Source organism: Balaenoptera acutorostrata, chromosome 3, assembly GCF_949987535.1.
Source record: "Balaenoptera acutorostrata chromosome 3, mBalAcu1.1, whole genome shotgun sequence".
Lineage (NCBI taxonomy): Eukaryota > Metazoa > Chordata > Mammalia > Artiodactyla > Balaenopteridae > Balaenoptera > Balaenoptera acutorostrata.
The window spans coordinates 132,340,269-132,360,575 of NC_080066.1; the positions used below are offsets into that span (position 1 = coordinate 132,340,269).

Sequence of the window (20,307 nt, forward strand, 5' to 3'; positions counted from 1 at the left end):
CGTGGCGTGGCCAAAAAACAAAGAAAGAAAGAAAGAAAGAAAAAACTGTGAAAATAATAGCTCTAACAAAAGCCCAATGGAACAAACAAAATAGCCACAAAGGACCAGGGAAAGTTCTTTGTATGAATTAAAAATAACAACAACCAAAAAATGGTAAGAGGTGCATTGAATACAAATGTTCATTTCATTGCAGAGTCCTTCAGCTCTGTAACTTTGCAGTCCCTGCCACCACAGGGAAGCACTTCCCAGACAAGTGTCGCTAGGGCCAGGTCACTGTCCCTTGCTTTCTTTTCTTTTTATTTAAATTGAGATATAATTAATATATAACACACTAGTTTTGCGTGTACAACATACAACATAATGATTCAATATGTGTATATATTGCAAAACTGTCACCATGATAAGTCTAGTTTACATCCATCACCACACAGTTACAAATTTATTTTTCTTGGGATGAGAACTTTTAAGATCTACTCTTTAGCAATGTCAAATAGAGACTTCCCTGGTGGCGCAGGAATCTGCCTGCCAATGCAGGGGACACGGTTTCAAGCCCTGGTCCAGGAGGATCCCACATGCTGCGGAGCAACTAAGCCCATGCGCCACAACGACTGAGCCTGCGCTCTAGAGCCCACGAGCCACAACTACTGTGCCCATGTGCCACAACTACTGAAGCCCGTGTGCCTAGAGCCCGTGCTCCACAGCAAGAGAAGCCACCACAATAAGAAGCCCGTGCACCGCAATGAAGATTAGCCCCCACTCGCTGCAACTAGAGAAAGCCCGCGTGCAGTGGCAAAGACCCAACGCAGCCAAAAATGAATAAATAAATAAGTTAATCAATTTATTTATTTATTTATAAAAAAGAGAAACTGTCAAATACACAATGCAGTATTGTTAACTGTAGTCACCATGCTATACATTACATCCCCAGGACTTATTTATCCTATAACTGGAAGTTTGTACCTTTTGCCCATTTTCACCCATTTCACACAGTGTCCCCCCACCCCACTGCCTCTGGCAATCACCAGTCTGTTCCATCTATGAATTTGGTGGTGGTGGGGGGGTTGTTTTGTTTTAAGATTCTACATATAAGCCAGAGCGTATGGTATTTGTCCTCTCTGTCTGACTTGTTTCACTTATGCCCTTGGGGTCCATTCATGATGGCATAAATAGCAAGATTTCCTTCTTCTTTATGGCTGAGTAATATTCCATTGTATACACATGCTTGTGTGTGTGTGTGTATCACATTTTCTTTATCTCTTCATTGATGGTCATTTAGGTTGTTTGCATGTCTTTGCTATTGTAAGTAATGCTGCTATGACCATGGGGGTGCAGATATCTTTTCAAGTTGGTATTTTGTTTCCTTCAGGTAAATATCCACAAGTGGAATTGCTGGATCATATTACTTCTATTTTTAATTTTTTGAGGACCCTCCTCCTACCTTCTTTGGTAGTCCTCTATAGCCCTTAGACATTGTCAACTCTGCCTTCTAGGTTCTAGCCGCAATGTCATGAGGATTTGGTGAAAATAAAATAGGTAGGGTGATCCAGACTGCTAATTAAGAAAGACCTTAAGATTCTTCAGCAGCTGTGAGGAAAGATGGAAAAGAAAGAGGAGGAAGGGTAGCTGTGATAAAATCTCCATCTCTGTCAGTGCTTTGTCAGCTTTTTGGAAACCTGTCTCTACTCTAGAATTGATCTTCAAGGAGTAGGTTGTTATGAGACTTTCCTCTGTCTTGTAGCATACTTCTGACCCTGACACCTGGCTGACAAATAAGAGTTTGCTTCTAGGCTCTTTGGGGGGAACTCACTGTTTTTCCCTCTCCCAGCACGTTTCTGCCCATCAGCTCTTGCTTGGCCTTGCCTCAGCCAAGGTCCAGCCATTCTCTGGCTGAACCCACAGGCTCTGAACCAGCCCCTTCCCTGGGACTCGGGCCATGTTCAGCCCAGGCCTCAGCTGGAACTAAAGCAAGAATGGTACCAACAGCAAGGCAGAATTATTATGATTTATGACAAAATTAAAGGTAGAGAAAGGAAAATACACATCTTGGGGTTTTTTTGAGGTTTCTTGTTTTGAAATTGTGGTAAAATACACATAACATAAAATTTACCATCTTAACCATTTTTAAATGTACAGTTCAGTGATATTAAGCACATTCTCATTGTGCAATCATCACCACCATCCACCTCCAGAACTCTTTTCATCTTGCAAAACTGAAGCTCTGTACCCATTAAACAGTAATGTTCCATGCCTCCCTGCCACCAGCCCCTGGAAACCACCATTCTACTTTCTTTCTCTATGAACTTCACTATCCTAGGTACCTCATATAAGAATTTATATACAGTGTATTTATATACAGTATTTGTCTTTTTGTGACTGCCTTATTTCACTTAGCATAATGTCCTCAAAGTTTATCCATGTTGTAGCATGTCAGAATTTCTTTTTAAGTCTGAATAATATTCCATTGTGTGTGTGTGTGTGTGTGTGTGTGTATCACAATTTGTTTATCCATTCATATACTGACGGACACTTGGTTTGCTTCCACCTCTTGGCTATTGTAAATAAAGCTGATATCAGCATGGGTGTACAAATATCTCTACAAGACTCTACTTTCAATTCTTTTGGGTATATACTTAGAAGTGGGATTGCTCTATCATATGGTAGTTCTATTTTTAATTTTTTGTGAAACAGCCATACTGTTTTCCACAGCGGCTGTACCATTTTATATTCTCAGTAAAAGTACACAAGCAAAAGCAAATATTAGTGACACTGAGCATCCTTTCATGTACTTGTTGACCATTTCTATATCTTCTTTGGAGAAAGGTATGTTAAGTCATTTGCCCATTTCTTAGTTGAGTTGTTAGTTATTATTGAGTTATAGGAGTTCTTTATGGATTCTGGATATTAACCCCTTATATGATTTACAAATGTCTTCTTCCATTTTAGGTGTTGCCTGTTTACTCTGTTGATTGTGTCCTTTGCTGCACAGAAGTTTTAAATTTTGATGTAATCCAATTTATCTATTTTTATTTTTGTTGGCAGTGGAAAATACATATTTTTTCTCTCAGATATACAGGGAGTTATAAAAATGTATTATTTACCTCAACACATAGAAACTTTCAATAAGAACAAAAAATTAGCAATTATATGTCATATTTTATGACCATAGTACAACTCACCCAAAAATATTTGTAGTAAAAATACTATGTATAAAATAATTAGGTCATAGACAGGCAATACAAAGGGAGAAATCTGTCACTTTCAGGATTGTTTTATTCTTTGTTTCTTTCTTCTGTGGAATAAAGAAAACTGTTAATCGGATAGGAAAGAGAAGGTGGCTACCATATTTGAGAATAAGAAGAAGGGAAAAGGCCGTGACATTCTGGAGCATCTGCAAATTGGCAGGTGATTTGCATATGTTGTTTTATTAATTTCTTATAGCAGACTTTGAGGGAGGCATTGCTGTTTTGCATTTCATAGGCTAAGGCTCAGTATCTTGCCTAAAGCCTCAGAGTTACTGAGCAGCAGAGCTGGAATGGGAACCCAAAGCCTGTTTTTTCCTAACCCATCACCAAGTGAACTAATACTTAACTAATAGTTAACCAAGTTAACACTTGCAGTTGAAATGTTGACAGGACACTTTATGGACTATAACACAATTATTTTAAAACTAATGGGTGAGAATTAATTTTCAAACTATCAAAGAAAAATAGTCAAGGATGATTTAAAACATATTATAATGTCTCACAATTCAAAATGGTGTGATACAGAATTAAAAATGGAAACGTAGATTATTGAGACAGAAAAGACCTCAGGAACAAGGCTTCGTATATGTAGGATTTACTATCGAATACTCTGAGTGTAAACAGTTATTGGGAAAAAGCAACTCATCATTTTATCAAGGCTGAGATTACTATAATCTTTTCTATTACTAGAAAAGGTAATAGACAAGGGTCTGACACTTACCAGTAGAAGTTTCGTTTGACCAGGGCGGGTGTGTGTGTGTGTGTGTGTGTGTGTGTGTGTGTGTGTGTGTGTGTGTGTGTGTGTGTGTGTGTGTGTGTGTATGCATCTGTGTGTGTGTGTGTGTGTGTGTGTGTATGTATGCATCTGTGTGTGTCTGGATTTGAATGCTTCTATGTGGGACATCGGGGCTACAGTTTGCCAGAGACTCTACATTTCCTTATAATCCTCATCTTGTCAAAATTTCATTTTTGTCCCTGCCTGGCCGCTTTGCCATTTAGGCTTGTGATTTCGGATGTGTATTCATTCTAGGTGAGTGAGTCTCGTAAAAAATGAGCAGGCATTACAGTCACCTCAGGTTTTGTTAAAACACAGATGGCTGGGCACCACCCCAGAGTTTTTGCTTCAGCAGATCTGGGATGAGGCCCAAGAATTTGCATTTCTAACAAATTCCCAAATGAAGTAAAATCCCGGGACCTGAGATAAGTACATAAATTGAGAAACTTTTCTACTTTTAAAAGGAACTTTTATATTGAAGAGTAATTTGGATTTTATTGGATCTAGTGATTAAAAAAAAATTGGGCCTTCATTTTCTATGGCTTTTTAAAAATTGCATCTTCCTGGTAATGTATTTTTATTACATTTTATAAAAGTATTGGTCCGCAGGGACTGGAAATCAAACACAAACAAATGAACGAAAAACGTCTCCAGAACCACAGATAGTTTGAGAAGCACTGTCACCAGAGTTCTGACCAACTGGCATTTCCCTTGGTGGGATCACGTGGTCTGGGGTAGGCCACAGCTTGCAGGCCTAGAAACTCGATCTAGTTGACGAACCAGAGTTGATTGAAGTCACAACACAGATACACGCTGTCAGGTTCCACAAAGAACTGGAATCTAAAACCACATGCCAATGACAATTTATTAATTTACAGTGAAAAATGAAACTACAGTCTGGCTGGGTTACTCATTCTGGCCTGACCAGTGAGTCATTTCCCTGCCTGAGAAACCATCCTATAATAGGTTACTCAGTGAGCATGAAAATGGAAAGAAGGGAGCTCGATATATGCTTTGTATGTTAGTGGCATCAGGCTGGTTACCTACTGAAGACATAGGGATGTACCTGCCAAGTGGCCCACATTCCCTTGGGCAGTGCTTAGATGGGTGGACATTTACTTACGAAGCTTCCATTGCTGGTCCACTCATTTCCCCTTCCTAACTGACAGGTGATGAAATTAATTCAGTCGAGTCACTGCCATCAGTCTAGTCAGATCTGTCTGGAAGTACGTAATTCTGTCTCTTTGATGATGTCTTTGCAAATCTCCATTGCAACCCATTAAGTTATGATTGTCAAAGTCAATCTTGAAAAAGTTAAAAACATGAGTCTCATCCAAATACATAGTGATCACATGTCAAAGATTTCATTAACTCATTAAAGGAAATAGCAAATGAAAAAATTGATTAAAGAAGTATATATAGTCAATGAGAGAAAGAATGCTGAAATAATGTTACCAAGTTATATATGAAACTGGTTAATGTCCTATAGGGCAATAAAGAAATAACCTTTGGGGTTATTTTTTCAATCAACTAATTTGCATGTCTACCAGAAAAAAATCATTTGTAATTTATCAAGCTTCTACACGTGAACGTCTAGCTTTACAGAGTCAGGCTCTAATCAATAGTGAGTCAAAAAACTGTCCTTCTCCTGCAGTGTCAGATGAAGCTGAATGAGCTTGTTAGACACTGCTCTTGTGTGACATTGAAGGGTACACAGTAATCATTCTGCCTTATTTCTGAGTTTTAGAAGATTTTTCTTAACAGACTTAATAGTTTTAGTCTCAGAGAGCAATCCTGTTTCCTTCTTTCCAGGTTCTCTGGAAGAGGGTGGAGATCGTCTAAGGGAGAACAGAGAGAAACTTCTCAGTCACTTAACTTTCACCGTTCTAAGTTCTTCCCAGCCAGAGGGACTTGGCCTTAAAGAGATTTGGACCTATTGGTTGTCTGAATGCCAGAAAGAGGAACTCAGTATTCACAGTTGAATAAAAGTGATGGTGTAAATGTACCTCCTGGCATTTAAATGCTCTTGTCAGCTGACTTTGGGTTTCGTTCCTTTGGGTTAGATAGTCAGCCAGTGCATGCAGAGTTCAAATGTGGAGCATTTAAGGATGATTCCAATGTGTTCCTACATCCTGCCAAGTTGACCGTCTAGAGTATTTGGGAGCGTTTAGGATCTGTTATTTAAGCAGGTGTCAGATCTGCAGGAATTATATTTCTGAATAATAATTTCATGTAAAACATTTCTTATGGGGTAGCCAGGGCTAACCATCAGCTGGTACATTGTGGTAGAGCTGCACTGAGTGTTAAACTACTATAATGTTTTCATATCAGTAAAGAGAAATTATCTCTTGATTGAGATTATAAGGTATCTAATGATGTCACCCACCAGTGGCCATGGAGGTGGTAATGGACCTGGGAGGAGTGCCAGCTAGAGGCTGGTGGTTCCAGAAGCCACTGAGTGGTCTGGAAGGCAATAGTGGAGGTGTGCACGCTGTCCTCCCTCTGGGCCAGGGCTGCCTAGAGTTGCAGGGGTGGCAGAGCTGGCACAGGCCCTCTGGGAGGCATTGGCATCCTGGTCTATGCCTGTTGTGATGGGCCTGCAGTATGTTCAGCTGCAACAAAGATACCAGAGGTTGCATGACTGTCAATATGATGGTGAAGTCATTGATGTGGTTCTTCTATGGTTTGAAAAGCGGTATCACTTATCTAGGTGGCAGCTACATCAACTTAAGATCACCACAACAATTTGTAAAAATCAACAATTGATTTGGAAATTTCTAGAATATTTTGGTGAATCATTTTCTCTATAGCATATCATTTATGAATATTTTAGGATATAGTTAATTCAGCAACTAAAAGGAATGTTAAATATGTTTTGGTTAAATATTTTTGAGTTATTACGTTATGTATTAATATTTTATCTTGCCAGTTGTTAAATATTTTGAATATGACTCATTTCTGGCTATTTAAAAATTAAAATTATTCAACTCAACCATCAAAACTAAGGAAAAAATTAATTGAGAGGATATTGGCATTATAATAGGTAAAGATTTATTGTCTGAATTTAAATAAGTAAAGTGTTTATTCAAAGCTTAAAAGATGACACAGCCTCCAATAGTCAGATGGCTGAATTTTAATAGGAAGTTTGTATAAAAGTAAAGACAGGCAGAGGGGAGGTTCCCCAAGGGCAGGGATAGTATCTGACATAAGCCTTGTGTCTGGTAGGGACTTGATAAATGTTAATTGACTAAGTGAATAACTGAATCAGTATATGAAAAAGCTCTTCATCCTCACCAGTGATTAAGTAAATACAAACTAAAACAATCATGAGATACAATTTCACAGCAATTAATTTAGCAAATTAAAGGAATAAAACCAATACGGAAGAACCACTGGGGAAACAGGAAAGCTTGTCACCACTTTCTGAAAGGACTTAGTTCATTTATAGTTACTAGTAATCCGGGATGCTCACTTTCTTCACCCATTTTAGGGAGCTATCCTCAGAAAACAATGTTTTTAAAAAAATGAAAACCTTTCTTTAAAAATGTTTATTGTAGAGCTGTTTAAAATAGCGAAACTTGGAAGCAATCAAAACGTCCGACAGCTCAGTGGAATATTGTGCACTCATTTGAAATGATACACGTGAATATTACATATAGAAGTTTAGAAGAAATGTTAACTAATATGCATATTCTGTTTGCAGCTGTGTTTAAAAACAAAGCAACATCTATTGAATGAAAATTTGAGGGGAAGTGGAGAGCATATAGATGGAAAGCTGTTGGGTTGTAATTTTTATTAAGCTGCTCTGCTAACGAATGAACAAGAAATTTTAAAGAAACATTTACCTCCCTTATAGATTGTTGTAGAAATCACTACAGATCGTTCTTAGCACATTAAAGTTTAGCCCCAAATTAATTTTCTCAAAACTGAAGATTGTTTTCTCTTTGCAATTTATATTGCTCCCCACAGATTCACGACAGATACATTCGAAAGGATGGTGTGTAATAACAGTGTTCAAAAGCAGTTTCATGGTACGCAGGAATATTTCTGTGAACGAGGTATACAGTTGTTCCTCTCTTTGCAAATTCCATATTTGTGAATTGGCCTACTTACTAAAATGTATTTGTAACCCCCCAATCGAAACTCAACGGCACTTTCACAGTCATTCACAGACATAAGCAGAGGAGGGAAAAATTTGAGTTGCTCAGCGTGTATGTATGTTCCCAGCTTAGGCCAAACCAAAGCAACACTCTGCCTTTTTGTTTCAGCTCTCATACTTTAAACAAAGTGTTCTTTTCATGGTCTATTTAGTGCCAAGTTTTTCACATTATTGTGCCCTTTTTTTTGTTGGTGGTGATTATACTATTTAAAACGTTCCCCAAAGCATAGCGCTGACGTGCTGTCTGGCATCCCTAAGCGGAAGAAGTCTGTGATGTGACTTATGGAGAAAATGCATGTGTTAGATAAGCTTCCTTCAGTCATGAATTGTCGTGTTGTTGCCCCTGAGTTCAATGTTAATGAATCAACAATATATATTAGATAAAGCATCTTAATAAACAGAAACACACATAAAACAAGGTTATGTGTTGATTGATTGACCACTAGTTGTGACCAGAGGCTCCCAGGAACCTAACCCTATATTTCCCCTGGATGCAATGCTTCAGTGTTTGCTCATTTATTGTTTGTGGCAACTTAGAGAACACACTGCCATGAATAATAAGAATTGACTGTATGTGGTTCTAGTGGGAGCATAGACTTACATGTTCACATCTGGTCAGATATCATCAGTGATATTCAAAATCTTGGGTAAGATGGAAAAAGACATCTGTTTTTAGGTTATTGTAATTTTTACTCCCCCATGGCAGTGGGCACACACCTTTCCAGACCTCCATGGCTTTTAGTCATTTGTAGAGTTTTTCTTTTTTCTTTTTCTTTTCTTTTTTTTAAAAGGAGTTTAACACCACCAATGTTTATGCGGGTTTTTTTGTTTTGTTTCGTTTTTTGAATTTATTTATTTTATTTATTTATTTTTGGCTGTGTTGGGTCTTCGCTGCTGCGCATGGACTTTCTCTAGTTGTGGAGAGCACGGGCTACTCTTTGTTGCGGTGCGCAGGCTTCTCATTGCGGTGGCTTCTCTTGTTGCAGAGCACGGGCTCTAGAGCGCAGGCTCAGTAGTTGTGGTGCACGGGCTTAGTTGCTCCATGGCATGTGGGATCTTCCCAGACCAGGGCTTGAACCCGTGTCCCCTGAATTGGCAGGTGGATTCTCAACAAATGCGCCACCAGGGAAGCCCTGTAGAGTTTTTCTTATTCCCTTTTTTTCCCTCTAAGATCAACAAGAATATTTTTATTTGAGTAGCATAGAGCTGCACAATAAATCCTAAGGAGATGGCAAGAACCTTAGAAGATGTATCCAATATTTTTCTTTATGTCCCCATGAGATTAGAAACTGACAACTACAACCAATTCTATGGTTGGGAAGAACTCAGATAGTGACAGGGTGGCTGTGACCTGACTCCTAATCAGGTGACCCATGCTGGATATAACGAAGACTCAAGAGCTCAGAGAACTGTGTTCTGTTCCCACCTCTATCTACTGTCTGGTCCACAGCTCTATTCCAGCAAGAGTCATGTGGGTGCCTGGGCTGCCGGACTGCTGCACCTGCTCTGTGTACACCCCCCTTGCACTCTACTGTTAGGAGAGAGAGGGGGATTAAAAAAAATCAATTTTAAAGAACAACCAAACAAATCTCAAGCCTTTTGACTCATGCCTGTTCCCAAATGATGCCCAAAATCCAGGCTCTAAAAGGCTCTACCTCTGTATCCATTGTGAGATTCAAATATGATTTTCAGGGCCATATTTGTGTCTTGGCAAGTTTTTGATCAGCTTTATTTCCTTAAAAAGTTATTCTTCAGAAGGCACTTTGTGCCCATTGATAATAGAAGACGTCTTCAAACAGTTTCTGCATCTGCCTGATTGCCCAGATAGCTGGGGACACACAGAACACCATGGTTTGGATAGACCTTGCCAGCAAATACATCTGCATCTATATGTTTTTCTTTTGCCATCTTGTTTACTATCTTTCACTATAAATTCCTTGTTACATGAGTGTGAAGGGGTGCAGGGGTAGGCAGGCTGTGCTCTCTGTGATTTCTGGCACTCCATCATCCAGGGACTGGAAGTAGTTGTTCCAAAATAATTATTTACCTTTTGCTGTGGCCTCATCTTTAGGAAACTCTGGTATTGTTTTCTAGAGATTTGAGATTCAATAATATTTCATTTTAAAGAGTTTTCTTGGCAGAACAATTTTTAACTATTTTGAATTTTTACTAACACAGTTGTGGTTGTCATTTCTGGGTATTCACCATAGAATTGAAAACAATAGTGGGTAGGTAGCTCTAAAATAAAAATATTAGTTATCTGGGTTAAAATTGCAATCAAATTTTCACCCTGAATTCCTCGTCAACATGGTCTAGCTGAGTTTTTCTGAACACACCTTTAGATTAAAAGTATAAAATAAAAATAAATTTAGAGAAATTGGATTCACTTAAATTACTTTTTCACTTTGAACCATAGACAAACTCAGAAAGAATGGAAGCCGAACTTGCCATGGAAATGGGTCACCCATAACTACAGAGGGGGTGCCATCAAACACGACAGAGACCTGATACAGACACATTTTCCTTCACCCGTCTAAGCCAGTCCGCACAAAGGGATTATTGCTGTCACTGGTCCACTGAAGTTTCTAGAATCTTCCATATGAGGCAGAAGTTTCTACTCCCTGCCTTTCCTACACCTGGCCCTCAAAGGCCTTGCTCTGTTTCTTCTTTCCTCCTCTTTCCTTATTTTACGATTTCATACATTTTTTTACCCAGTAGGAATCATGACATTATGATGGTACATTTTATATACCATCCTTTATAATGAAACTGCTCTTCTTCTTTTCTAAAATGTGTATTCTGTAAATGTAAATTTATGCATGCAGCATGATTTGCTTCAGTCAGTGTACCAGATTTTCACATTCAGGCAGTGGGTGAAACAATCAGAATGCAGTTACATTTCAGTGGAGAAAAAGAATTTTTTTATCTCCCTGTAGCATTTCTAGAACAATGATTCTCAACATGTCAATTGGAAAAGTCTTCTTTTTTTTTTTTTTTTTTTTTTAAGGATTTTCTTTTTAATTTATTTATTTATTTATTTTTGTCTGTATTGGGTCTTCGGTTCGTGCGAGGGCTTTCTCCAGTTGCGGCAAGCGGGGGCCACTCTTCATCGCGGTGCGGGGACCGCTCTTCATCGCGGTGCGCGGGCCTTTCTCCATCGCGGCCCCTCCCGTTGCGGGGCACAGGCTCCAGACGCGCAGGCTCAGCAATTGTGGCTCACGGGCCCAGCTGCTCCGTGGCATGTGGGATCTTCCCAGACCAGGGCTCGAACCCGTGTCCCCTGCATTAGCAGGCAGATTCTCAACCACTGCGCCACCAGGGAAGCCCGGAAAAGTCTTCTTTTAAATAAAATTTTACAAATCTCAGTATATTATATAATAGAAGGTATACTTTCAATGTCCGTTAAGAAAGCTCTTAATTGAAGAGTGCTTTTAAATGAATTTGCATTTGATGTATCACACTGTCATCTACGTATATTTGTGAAAGCGGAAGAACACATATGTGTAGAATATATTTTACGTGCAGCCTGTCGGAGAACCCCTTGCAGGACTCCGTGACTTTGTTACTAAGCCATACTAGAGGCACAGGCATGACAGTTCCTGGATTGTACTCAGGCTGGTGTCCACTGCCAAGTCTCCTTGGCCCAAGCTGGCAGCGAATTGATGGTGCCTTGGGAGAGATTGGTTCCCCCTGAACATGCTGGCGATGCTTCCCAACCTCTCATTGATTTTTGAGGTGGTGGTTCATACACATGTTTTTTTTCAGTTATGCAGAAATACACAATACAAGTGCAAACCATTTAAAAACAGAAAATAAAAGCCATTCCTAGAACAACTTAAACAGATGTTTATGACTGGATTAAAAACCATTGAAAATAAGGGTCTTGAGTGGAAACACACCAACAATAAAAGCAGAAAAGACTATAGCAGTGAAAGCTCATTTCCCTCACTGCACTGGACATTGAGCAGAATTAAACCCACGTATGAAAGGAGCTCATTTCTTTCATCAGAGACCCTCACTTACAAGGAAATAATGGACAGCTCTTTCAGCTGTTTTGTCCTTTTCTCTTTGTTGGGAGTGTCCTCTTGTGACATTTCATTTGAATTACTGCCTGAGTCAATAAAGTAATGGTTTGAAAAGGCAGAAATCTTTTTAAAAGCACAGGATTTTAACTTGAAGTTTTGAGACCAAGTCAGTTCCAGGCTCTGGTGACCTCTCTTGGATTCAGTCCCCCTCCCCTCATCATCGTGGAGACCTCCCAAGGACAGAGCAAAATGCCCGATACTGACTTTAGTTGCCAGTCGTTACCAATTTGAGGTTGGTGCAAAGTGGAAACCAATGTGAGACTAAGTTTAGGGCATAGATACTGACTTTAGTTGCCAGTCATTACCAATTTGAGGTTGGTGCAACGTGGGAACCAATGTGAGACTAAGTTTAGGGCATAAAGATGGTAATTTATAAGGCTATATGTGTAGATTGGGAAACAGGCACTAAAAATTACATAGTTGGTCAGGTCCTGTATTAGTTATCTATGACTACATAACAAATTAACCCAAACACAGTGTCTTCAAACAACAAACGTTTATTGTCAAACAGTTTCTGTGAGTCATGCATCCGGGAGTGGCTTAGCTGTGTGTGTGTGGCTCAGGTGCTCTCAGGAAGCTGCAATTAAGGTGTCAGCTGGGGCTGCAGTCATCTGAGGCTTCACTGGACGGGAGCATCTGGTTCCAGGATCTTTCATGTGGCTGTTGGCAGGAGGCCTCAGTTCCTCACCCCAGGGGCCTCTCTGTACAACTGCTCGTGACATGGTTTCCCCTGGAGCAAGGGATCTGGGAGAAAGCAAGCCCAAGACTTTAAGCTATAGTCTTTTAGAACCTGATTTTAGAAGTAACATATCATCATTTCTGCCACACTCTGTTGGTCTCACAAGGGTGTGAATACCAGGAGGCAGGAATTATTGCAGGCAGGTCCTCATGGAGGCTGGCTACCACAGGTCCAAATGACCAGCTTTTCTAGAAGCCATGATTGGATAGCTGCATTCTTTGTAAGTCTAAGGAAGACTGCTTGATCAAGTTAATAATAATGATCTATCATATTTTGAAAACAAATTTTATATCTAGGCTTAAAATGTAAACTTGATTTTTAGCATAGTTAAGTAAAATATGGTTATAAAGCCTGTAAATAATAGATAACAGTGTACAATGTAGAAGTTTAAAGTTTCATGTAAACTCCTTATAACCACAGTTAATAATATATATTTATATATCACTATAAAAACATATTCTAAAAACTACAGTTAACAATATATATTTATACAACACTCTAAACCACAGTTAATAAAATACATTTAGGGCTTCCCTGGTGGCGTAGTGGTTGGGAATCTGCCTGCCAATGCAGGGGACACGGGTTCGAGCCCTGGTCTGGGAAGATCCCACATGCCTCGGAGCAACTAGGCCCGTGAGCCACAATTGCTGAGCCTGCGCGTCTGGAGCCTGTGCTCCGCAACAAGAGGGGCCGCGATAGTGAGAGGCCTGCGCACCACGATGAAGAGTGGTCCCCACTTGCCGCAACTAGAGAAAGCCCTGGCACAGAAATGAAGACCCAACACAGCCAAAAGTAAATAAATAATTAATTAATTTTAAAAAAATACATTTAAATATCACTATAAAAATTATTTAAACTTTTTTCGCGAAATAGTATATTGTAGATCTCTTTCAATGTCAGGATATAAATTCATTCTTTTTACTAACTGCATAATATTCTATTGAATGATTGTACCAAATAGGATAACTGTATCAGGATTATCTAACCAGTTTCTACTGTCGGACAGTTAAGTTTTTCCCCATTTTTTGACAAAATAAGAATCGTGTTTGTACACATATCTTTGCATGCTGTTTGAGAATTCTTCAGGGTAAATTTTCAAAGTGAATTCTTGAGTAAAAAAAGTATGCGCATTAAAAATTTACTAGATATCACTGAGTTGTCTGCTAAAAATAATGTACTTACATTCTTTCCAGTGGTGACAAAAGCACTGAAAACACCTGCCTTCTAATGTCAACATTATTTCCCTTTGCTACAGCTTGCTGTGATTTTGAGGAAGGCATATGGTGTTGCACTTGGCAGAGAAACCTGACAAAAAGAAGGGGAGAAAAGGTCTGTGGTGAGATCAGGGCAACCATCAGGGAGAGTGAAAAGGAGCCCATGAGTGGCTGGTCCCTAGGTAGCAGAAGCCCTTCTGCACATAGATCCAGAGCCCAAGTTTGGCTTCTCTGCTTTGAGTATGAACACTGGGGATGTGTATCCCTTAACGAGATAACTCTGATGTCTTCAAGTGTCTGTCCATGCATCGGTGAGGGTGGTAATAGAATAGATGAGAAGATAAGGGGGTTGTAGAAAGCAGCTTCCCCAGTTCTCCCCAACAGCCTGGCACCATTCCTGCTGAAAACCTCACTGTTGCTTCGCCTGACACCTTGGACTCAAGATCCTTTCAACAGCACACAAACTGTCTGAGAAAAGTGATGTACTGATATCAGCCACTAATGTGTAAGCTGAGGTTAATATTTCACATTCATTGAAGAGGCCATTCATTCACTCATTCATGGGTTCATTCAACAAATACCGATTGGGTACCCGCTGAGGACCAGATGCTATCATAGTCCCTGGGTATATAATCGTGACCCAAAACAGGCATCAACATGGAGCCGTCAGTCTAGTGGAGGAGCTGGACGGTGAGCAAATAATCCCCAATATAGTTACAAACTGTAATTCTGTCTAGGAATGAGCCAGGACACTGGAAATCTAAAGGATGAGTTGAGGTCAGTAGGGGAGACTCTGCTAGGCAGAAAACAAAGCAACAAATAGCATGCTTGCAAAGGCTTTGAGGTGGGAAGGCATTGGGCTGTTCTGAGAAACTGTAAAAAGCCAGTGTGGCCAGTAGAAGGCATAGTCGGGGGGATGAGGCTGGAGAAGGGGCCCGGGGCCAGGGCATACAGGGCCTACATATCTGGAAATGTTCAAAGGGGCAGATAGGGAGGGGAGGGGGGAGTGATGGACACTGGGCTGGAGGGGAGAGATGTCGGCTGGGTAAGAAGGCCCCAGCAGCTCCCTTGGCCACGTCTGTCCTTCCCCTCCTTGTCCCCCTGGGTTTCGTGGGCAGAGCACTCTCGGGTTGGGACCTGCTCTACATTTGGCACTCACTCTAGGGGTGGAACAGCCTTGCCAGGGCCCACCTTCCTGCCCTCATGGACTTAAAAGTCCGTGCCCCACTTTGCCTTTCAGCCGCCTGGGAGGATTCCAACAAAAGTCCATCTCTGATTCTATTAATTGAATTACAGAGGAAAGGCCCTAGTGCATTCAGCAAACCTTAATCCAACTCCACGTTACCTTAGAACATTCCATGTTTTAAAAAGCCCAGTGCAGCGTGCCTCTAAAGCGGCACTTAATTGACATAATATGGGTCACCTGTCTGCATGGAATTAGCTGGCAGAGCTTCCAGAACAACCTACTTTCCCTCCCTTTGGCCTCTAGTTTTTGAACTTCTGAAATGCGTTGCTGCCGCTGAAGTCAGTTCTGAGTCATTATTTAACAAAGAGATGTAGGGTTGAGAGCTCCTAGCTTCAGGGTTGGTCCGGCGGTGCGGTTGAGGGGTGAGAAGGGAATGTGGTCAGGCGCTTGGGAACTGGGCCAGGGGCCTGTCGGTGCTACTTACCAAGCTGCTCAGCTTCAGCTTTTGCAAGCGTGCAAAACAAAAAGCATCCTATGGCTTGGTGTGCTGCTTTCATGGTGTCATGCTTTTAATGTCAGGCTTTATAAAAACTGTGCATGTGTGTGTGTTTGGGATGGGGACAGTGAATGAGCAGATTCTGTTATGGGGCAGGGAAGGGAATGCTCCCCAGCCCTGGAGAATGGAATAGTCCCTGAGCATTACCTTGGTGTCCCTGTGTCCTGTGACCTGGGAAGCCACAGAGCTGAAAGGCTAAGAAAGTGGCCTGGGAGATCCACCATCTGAGCTCAGATCCTGGCACCACTGTTCAGGGTCCAAGCTCTTAACCGCTTTCCTACACTGCGTCTCAGCCATGTATAAATGTTAGCTTTCATTAGTATTGGGAGAGAGGGAAGAACGGATGGGGGAAATATGGTAGAAATGGCCAGGAGAGGAAGGTGAGAGTGCTGAATTCCCTGTACCTTGGGCAGGACTGTGAGCCTCTCTGCGCTCCACGCCCTCACCTCTTGCCCTTTTCACCCTCTACCCCCCAATCCCTTAATTCTAGTGAGTCAGACTAAATACAGAGTGTGACCTGAGAGTGTTACACCCTTACTGAAACCTCCTGAGCCCGCTTAGGTGAGGGAGAGACTGTCACTTCCTGCTGTTGCTACAGCTGCCCAGGTTAGTGAAGGCTGCCAAGGGTCTGTCCAGGGGTACCTGCAACCATGGCCAGGGCAGAGCCCCTCTTGTGGGTTGAGTCCTGTCCACTTTCATTACTGATGGGCTTCTTCAGACCAGAGGAAGTTCCCCAGGGGTGAAATTCTCAGAACAGAACTGTATGATTGACCAAATCTGACGTTCTAGAGAAGAGTTATTCCCTGCAGGGTTACCAGCCTAGATTCTTTCTTCCAATATGTCAATAATTCTAATATAAGACCAAAGTCACCACACAGGGGAACATCATGTGAGCAGGCCTTTCTAAAATCCTTACTCCAGATATTATGCTGCAATCCGTATCTCTGTTGCCTGGCTTGGTTTTGTTTCATTTCCTTGAGGTGGGAGATTGCCTAGGAAAGGCTAAAATAAATATTTAGGTAAAACTGCTGAAGTTCATTAACTCTGCTGGGAGTTAGCTTAACCTGTAATCTTATAGTTTGGCTTTCAAAGGGAAGCTACTGCTGAAATGTTCAGACATGGAGCTTACTGATGTCTGCTGTCTAGTTTTGAACAGTGGGTGGGGACACAGAGAGAGCAGAAGTGACAGTTGTTAAATCCAGGTGGATGGTATATGGTTTTATTCTTTCAACTTTTCTGTATGTTTCCAATTTTTAAAAATAAGTTGGGGATATCATATGCTATTGCTTATATGTGGAATCTTAAAAAAAAATGATACAAATGAACTTACACACAAAACAGAAATAGACTCACAGACATAGAAAACAAACTTATGGTTACCAAAGGGGAAAGGCGGGGAGGGATAAATAGGAGTTTGGGATTAACATACGGTATGCACACTACCCTATATAAAACAGATAACGAACAAGAACCTGCTGTATAGCAAAGGGAACTATACTCAATATTTTTTAATAATCTATAAGGGAAAAGAATCTGGGAAAAAAGAGATATAACTGAATCACTCTGCTGTATACCTGAAACTAACACAAAATTGTAAAGCAACTATACTTCAATTTAAAAACAATAAGTTGGGGAAAACTAAACATATTTAAAAAAATAAGGTTTATGGGGAAGAGTTAAAAAACACAGTTGCTATTGGTGGGGTCTGTACAATGGAAGGGTTGGTGGTCTTTTCTCCCATGTCATCATCTACAGGACCAGCAGAGACCTGGAGAGGTTGTGTGTCGCAGGGGCAACAGAAGGAAAAGCAGTGCTCCAGATAAAGAAATAAATCCCATGGTTGTTAATACTGCTTCAGAAATCTAAGTTACTGTGGGAGTGAAGTTTACAACCTTTAAGTTATATATATATTTTTTAACTTTTAATTTTTAATTTAATTTAATTTATTTATTTATTTATGGCTGTGTTGGGTCTTCGTTTCTGTGCGAGGGCTTTTTCTCCAGTTGCAGCAAGCGGGGGCCACTCCTCACCGCGGTGCGCGGGCCTCTCACTATCGCGGCCTCTCCCGTTGCGGAGCACAGGCTCCAGATGCGCAGGCTCAGTAATTGTGGCTCACAGGCCCATCTGCTCCGCGGCATGTGGGATCTTCCCAGACCAGGGCTCGAACCCGTGTCCCCTGCATTGACAGGCAGACTCTCAACCACCGCGCCATCAGGGAAGCCCTTAAGTTATATTTTTAACTCTAATGTTAAGATCAAGGTCCTCCATATTTTCCCTTGAAACTGATCCAGCAACATCAACAAAAATGTTGCACGTATATATGAAATATTTTTTCCTTGATGTGTTTCATTTCATATATATGAAAAATAATGAAAAGAACCTCATTAAAAATTTATCTCTACATGGTGGGATTACAGATGCTTTTTATATTTTTCATATTACCTCTCTGAATTTTCCAGATATTTTCCAAGTGACACATTTTATAATCAGGAAAAAGTCAGTATTATACGAAAAATAAATGTCATATAGGTAGTATCTCTATGTAACTTGTTTTCTATACTTATCACTATTAACTACCACATTGAATGGGATGTATTTCTTTTATTTAGAAATTAAAGTGAGAAATTTCCAGAGAGTCTGCCCTATATCTTAACAAGAGTTAATAAATAAACATTGGATGGCTTTCTTCATACTTTTAATATTATGAGTCTTGACCACCTTAATAATTTGCCCAATTTTGAGGAGTTTTTCACATTTACTGATTCTTAACAGTGCTTTGGCCAGTACCTCCACAATTTCAACCTTACTTTCTTTAAAACTCTTGAGCAAAAACATCTTGGCCTGGTAACTTCTCTAGATGGCAGTTAGTCTGGTCGAGAATGTTATGTGCATTGACCACTGTTTGACTTAATTGCTCAGACATTTCTCTTTCCCAAGATTATTTTCAGATCAGAATCTCCCCAGTGGTTTCCTCAATAAAGACCAATGCCAATAATTCATTTAGTTTCTTGACAAGCATATTTTCATCCGTAGGCCCATATTATGTCTACAAATAACCAAATGATTTTTTTTTAATTTGCATGAATGAATTTTATAAAGGACTCACAAAATTCCTTCTGGCCTAATTTCAAATTTTTACCCAATTTGCCATATTTAGTAGGTCTATTTGAACCATGTTTAGGTAGGAATTTCCAAATATGTGCTTAATACTGGGAGTCACTGTATCGAGTATAAAGTTCAAGGTTTTTTGTTTGCTTGCTTGTTTGCTTTTTTATATACTTTTGCAGAAGGTGCTTAAGTTGTGATCATCTTCTGTTTCTTGAGGCTGTAGTGGTTCCATTTTTGCTCTTCTTTGTGTCTGTCTCCACTTTTATGCCAGCTACAGGCTGCCAGACATGACAGCATCATTGCATAGGGGTCACTGGGCAACAAGAAATGGATATCAGACCAAGGTAAAATGGAAGAGGACTGCCATCTTGGGCAGCTTTGGTAGACCCAAAGAAACACTGACCACAGTGACCATAACTCCTGCTTAATCCTTTCTCCCTGAATCTTCTTGAAGAATCCTTCCTGCTAAGGGTGCAGAGTGAAGAAGAAATTAGAATAAATGGAAACTGTTTTGACAGGAAGTTTGGTAAATCATCTTGGGTGCTAAGCCCCATGTAACACTATCTGAGAGTAATGAGATGACCTCAGTTTTTATCTAGTTAAAGCTTTAAAGAGACCATGTGCGTAATGTACTTCGGGTGCTTATCACTCATTCATTCATTCATTTGTAAGTGAAATACCTAACTGAAGGAGTTTAAGGGAGCTCCTTTGCAGCCATGATCTGGTGGGTCCAGTAACAGAGAGAGATGTTACTCTTGGCAGATGAAACTTGTTGGACAGATTCCCATGGGCTAGTTAGCTTGATCAGACTTTATTTGAACAATGTGTTTTGGTTTTTTTTTTAAAGTGTAATACAGGTTTGAATTGGTCTTTAATATTGACCTGAGTCACTCACATATTCATAGTCTTGGAAGAAACCTGAAGATAATATGATTGGCAGCTCTTTCAATAAGACAGGGGAAATGGAGAAGAGATACACATGGCTTCCTGTTGTGGCTTACTGCCTTGCCCTCTGCCATCAAGAAGGGCCAAAGAGCCTGTCACTTCATGATTTCCCCCTTGGGTTTAACTTCAGGGGCATTTCTTTCTACTTGTGAGTTTGCTTTGCTTTTACCTTGTCAGGAAACTATGTAACCCAAAGTACTCACAGTTGTGCCTCTGCTATTCAGAAACTTTGGCCATGTTTAGAAATTGAGTATATTAATCAGTTCAATTATCTGTTCCCCATGCTTCCTTTCATCTT

At 40.4% G+C, this 20,307-nt stretch overlaps 1 protein-coding gene across 3 annotated transcripts in view; it reads left to right on the forward strand.

Moving 5' to 3' along the window:
* GNG2 (G protein subunit gamma 2) overlaps positions 1-20,307 on the forward strand; it is a 130,223-nt gene that overhangs the window by 42,073 nt on the left and 67,843 nt on the right. Inside the window, exon 3 of one of the 3 annotated variants that reach the window (XM_057544513.1) lies at positions 14,256-14,329. The exons of the other annotated variants lie outside the window; for them this stretch is intronic. Coding sequence (XP_057400496.1) covers positions 14,281-14,329 — 49 coding nt within the window. The 5' untranslated portion in view covers positions 14,256-14,280. The remainder of the gene's footprint in view (positions 1-14,255; positions 14,330-20,307) is intronic. 3 annotated transcript variants of the gene reach the window in all.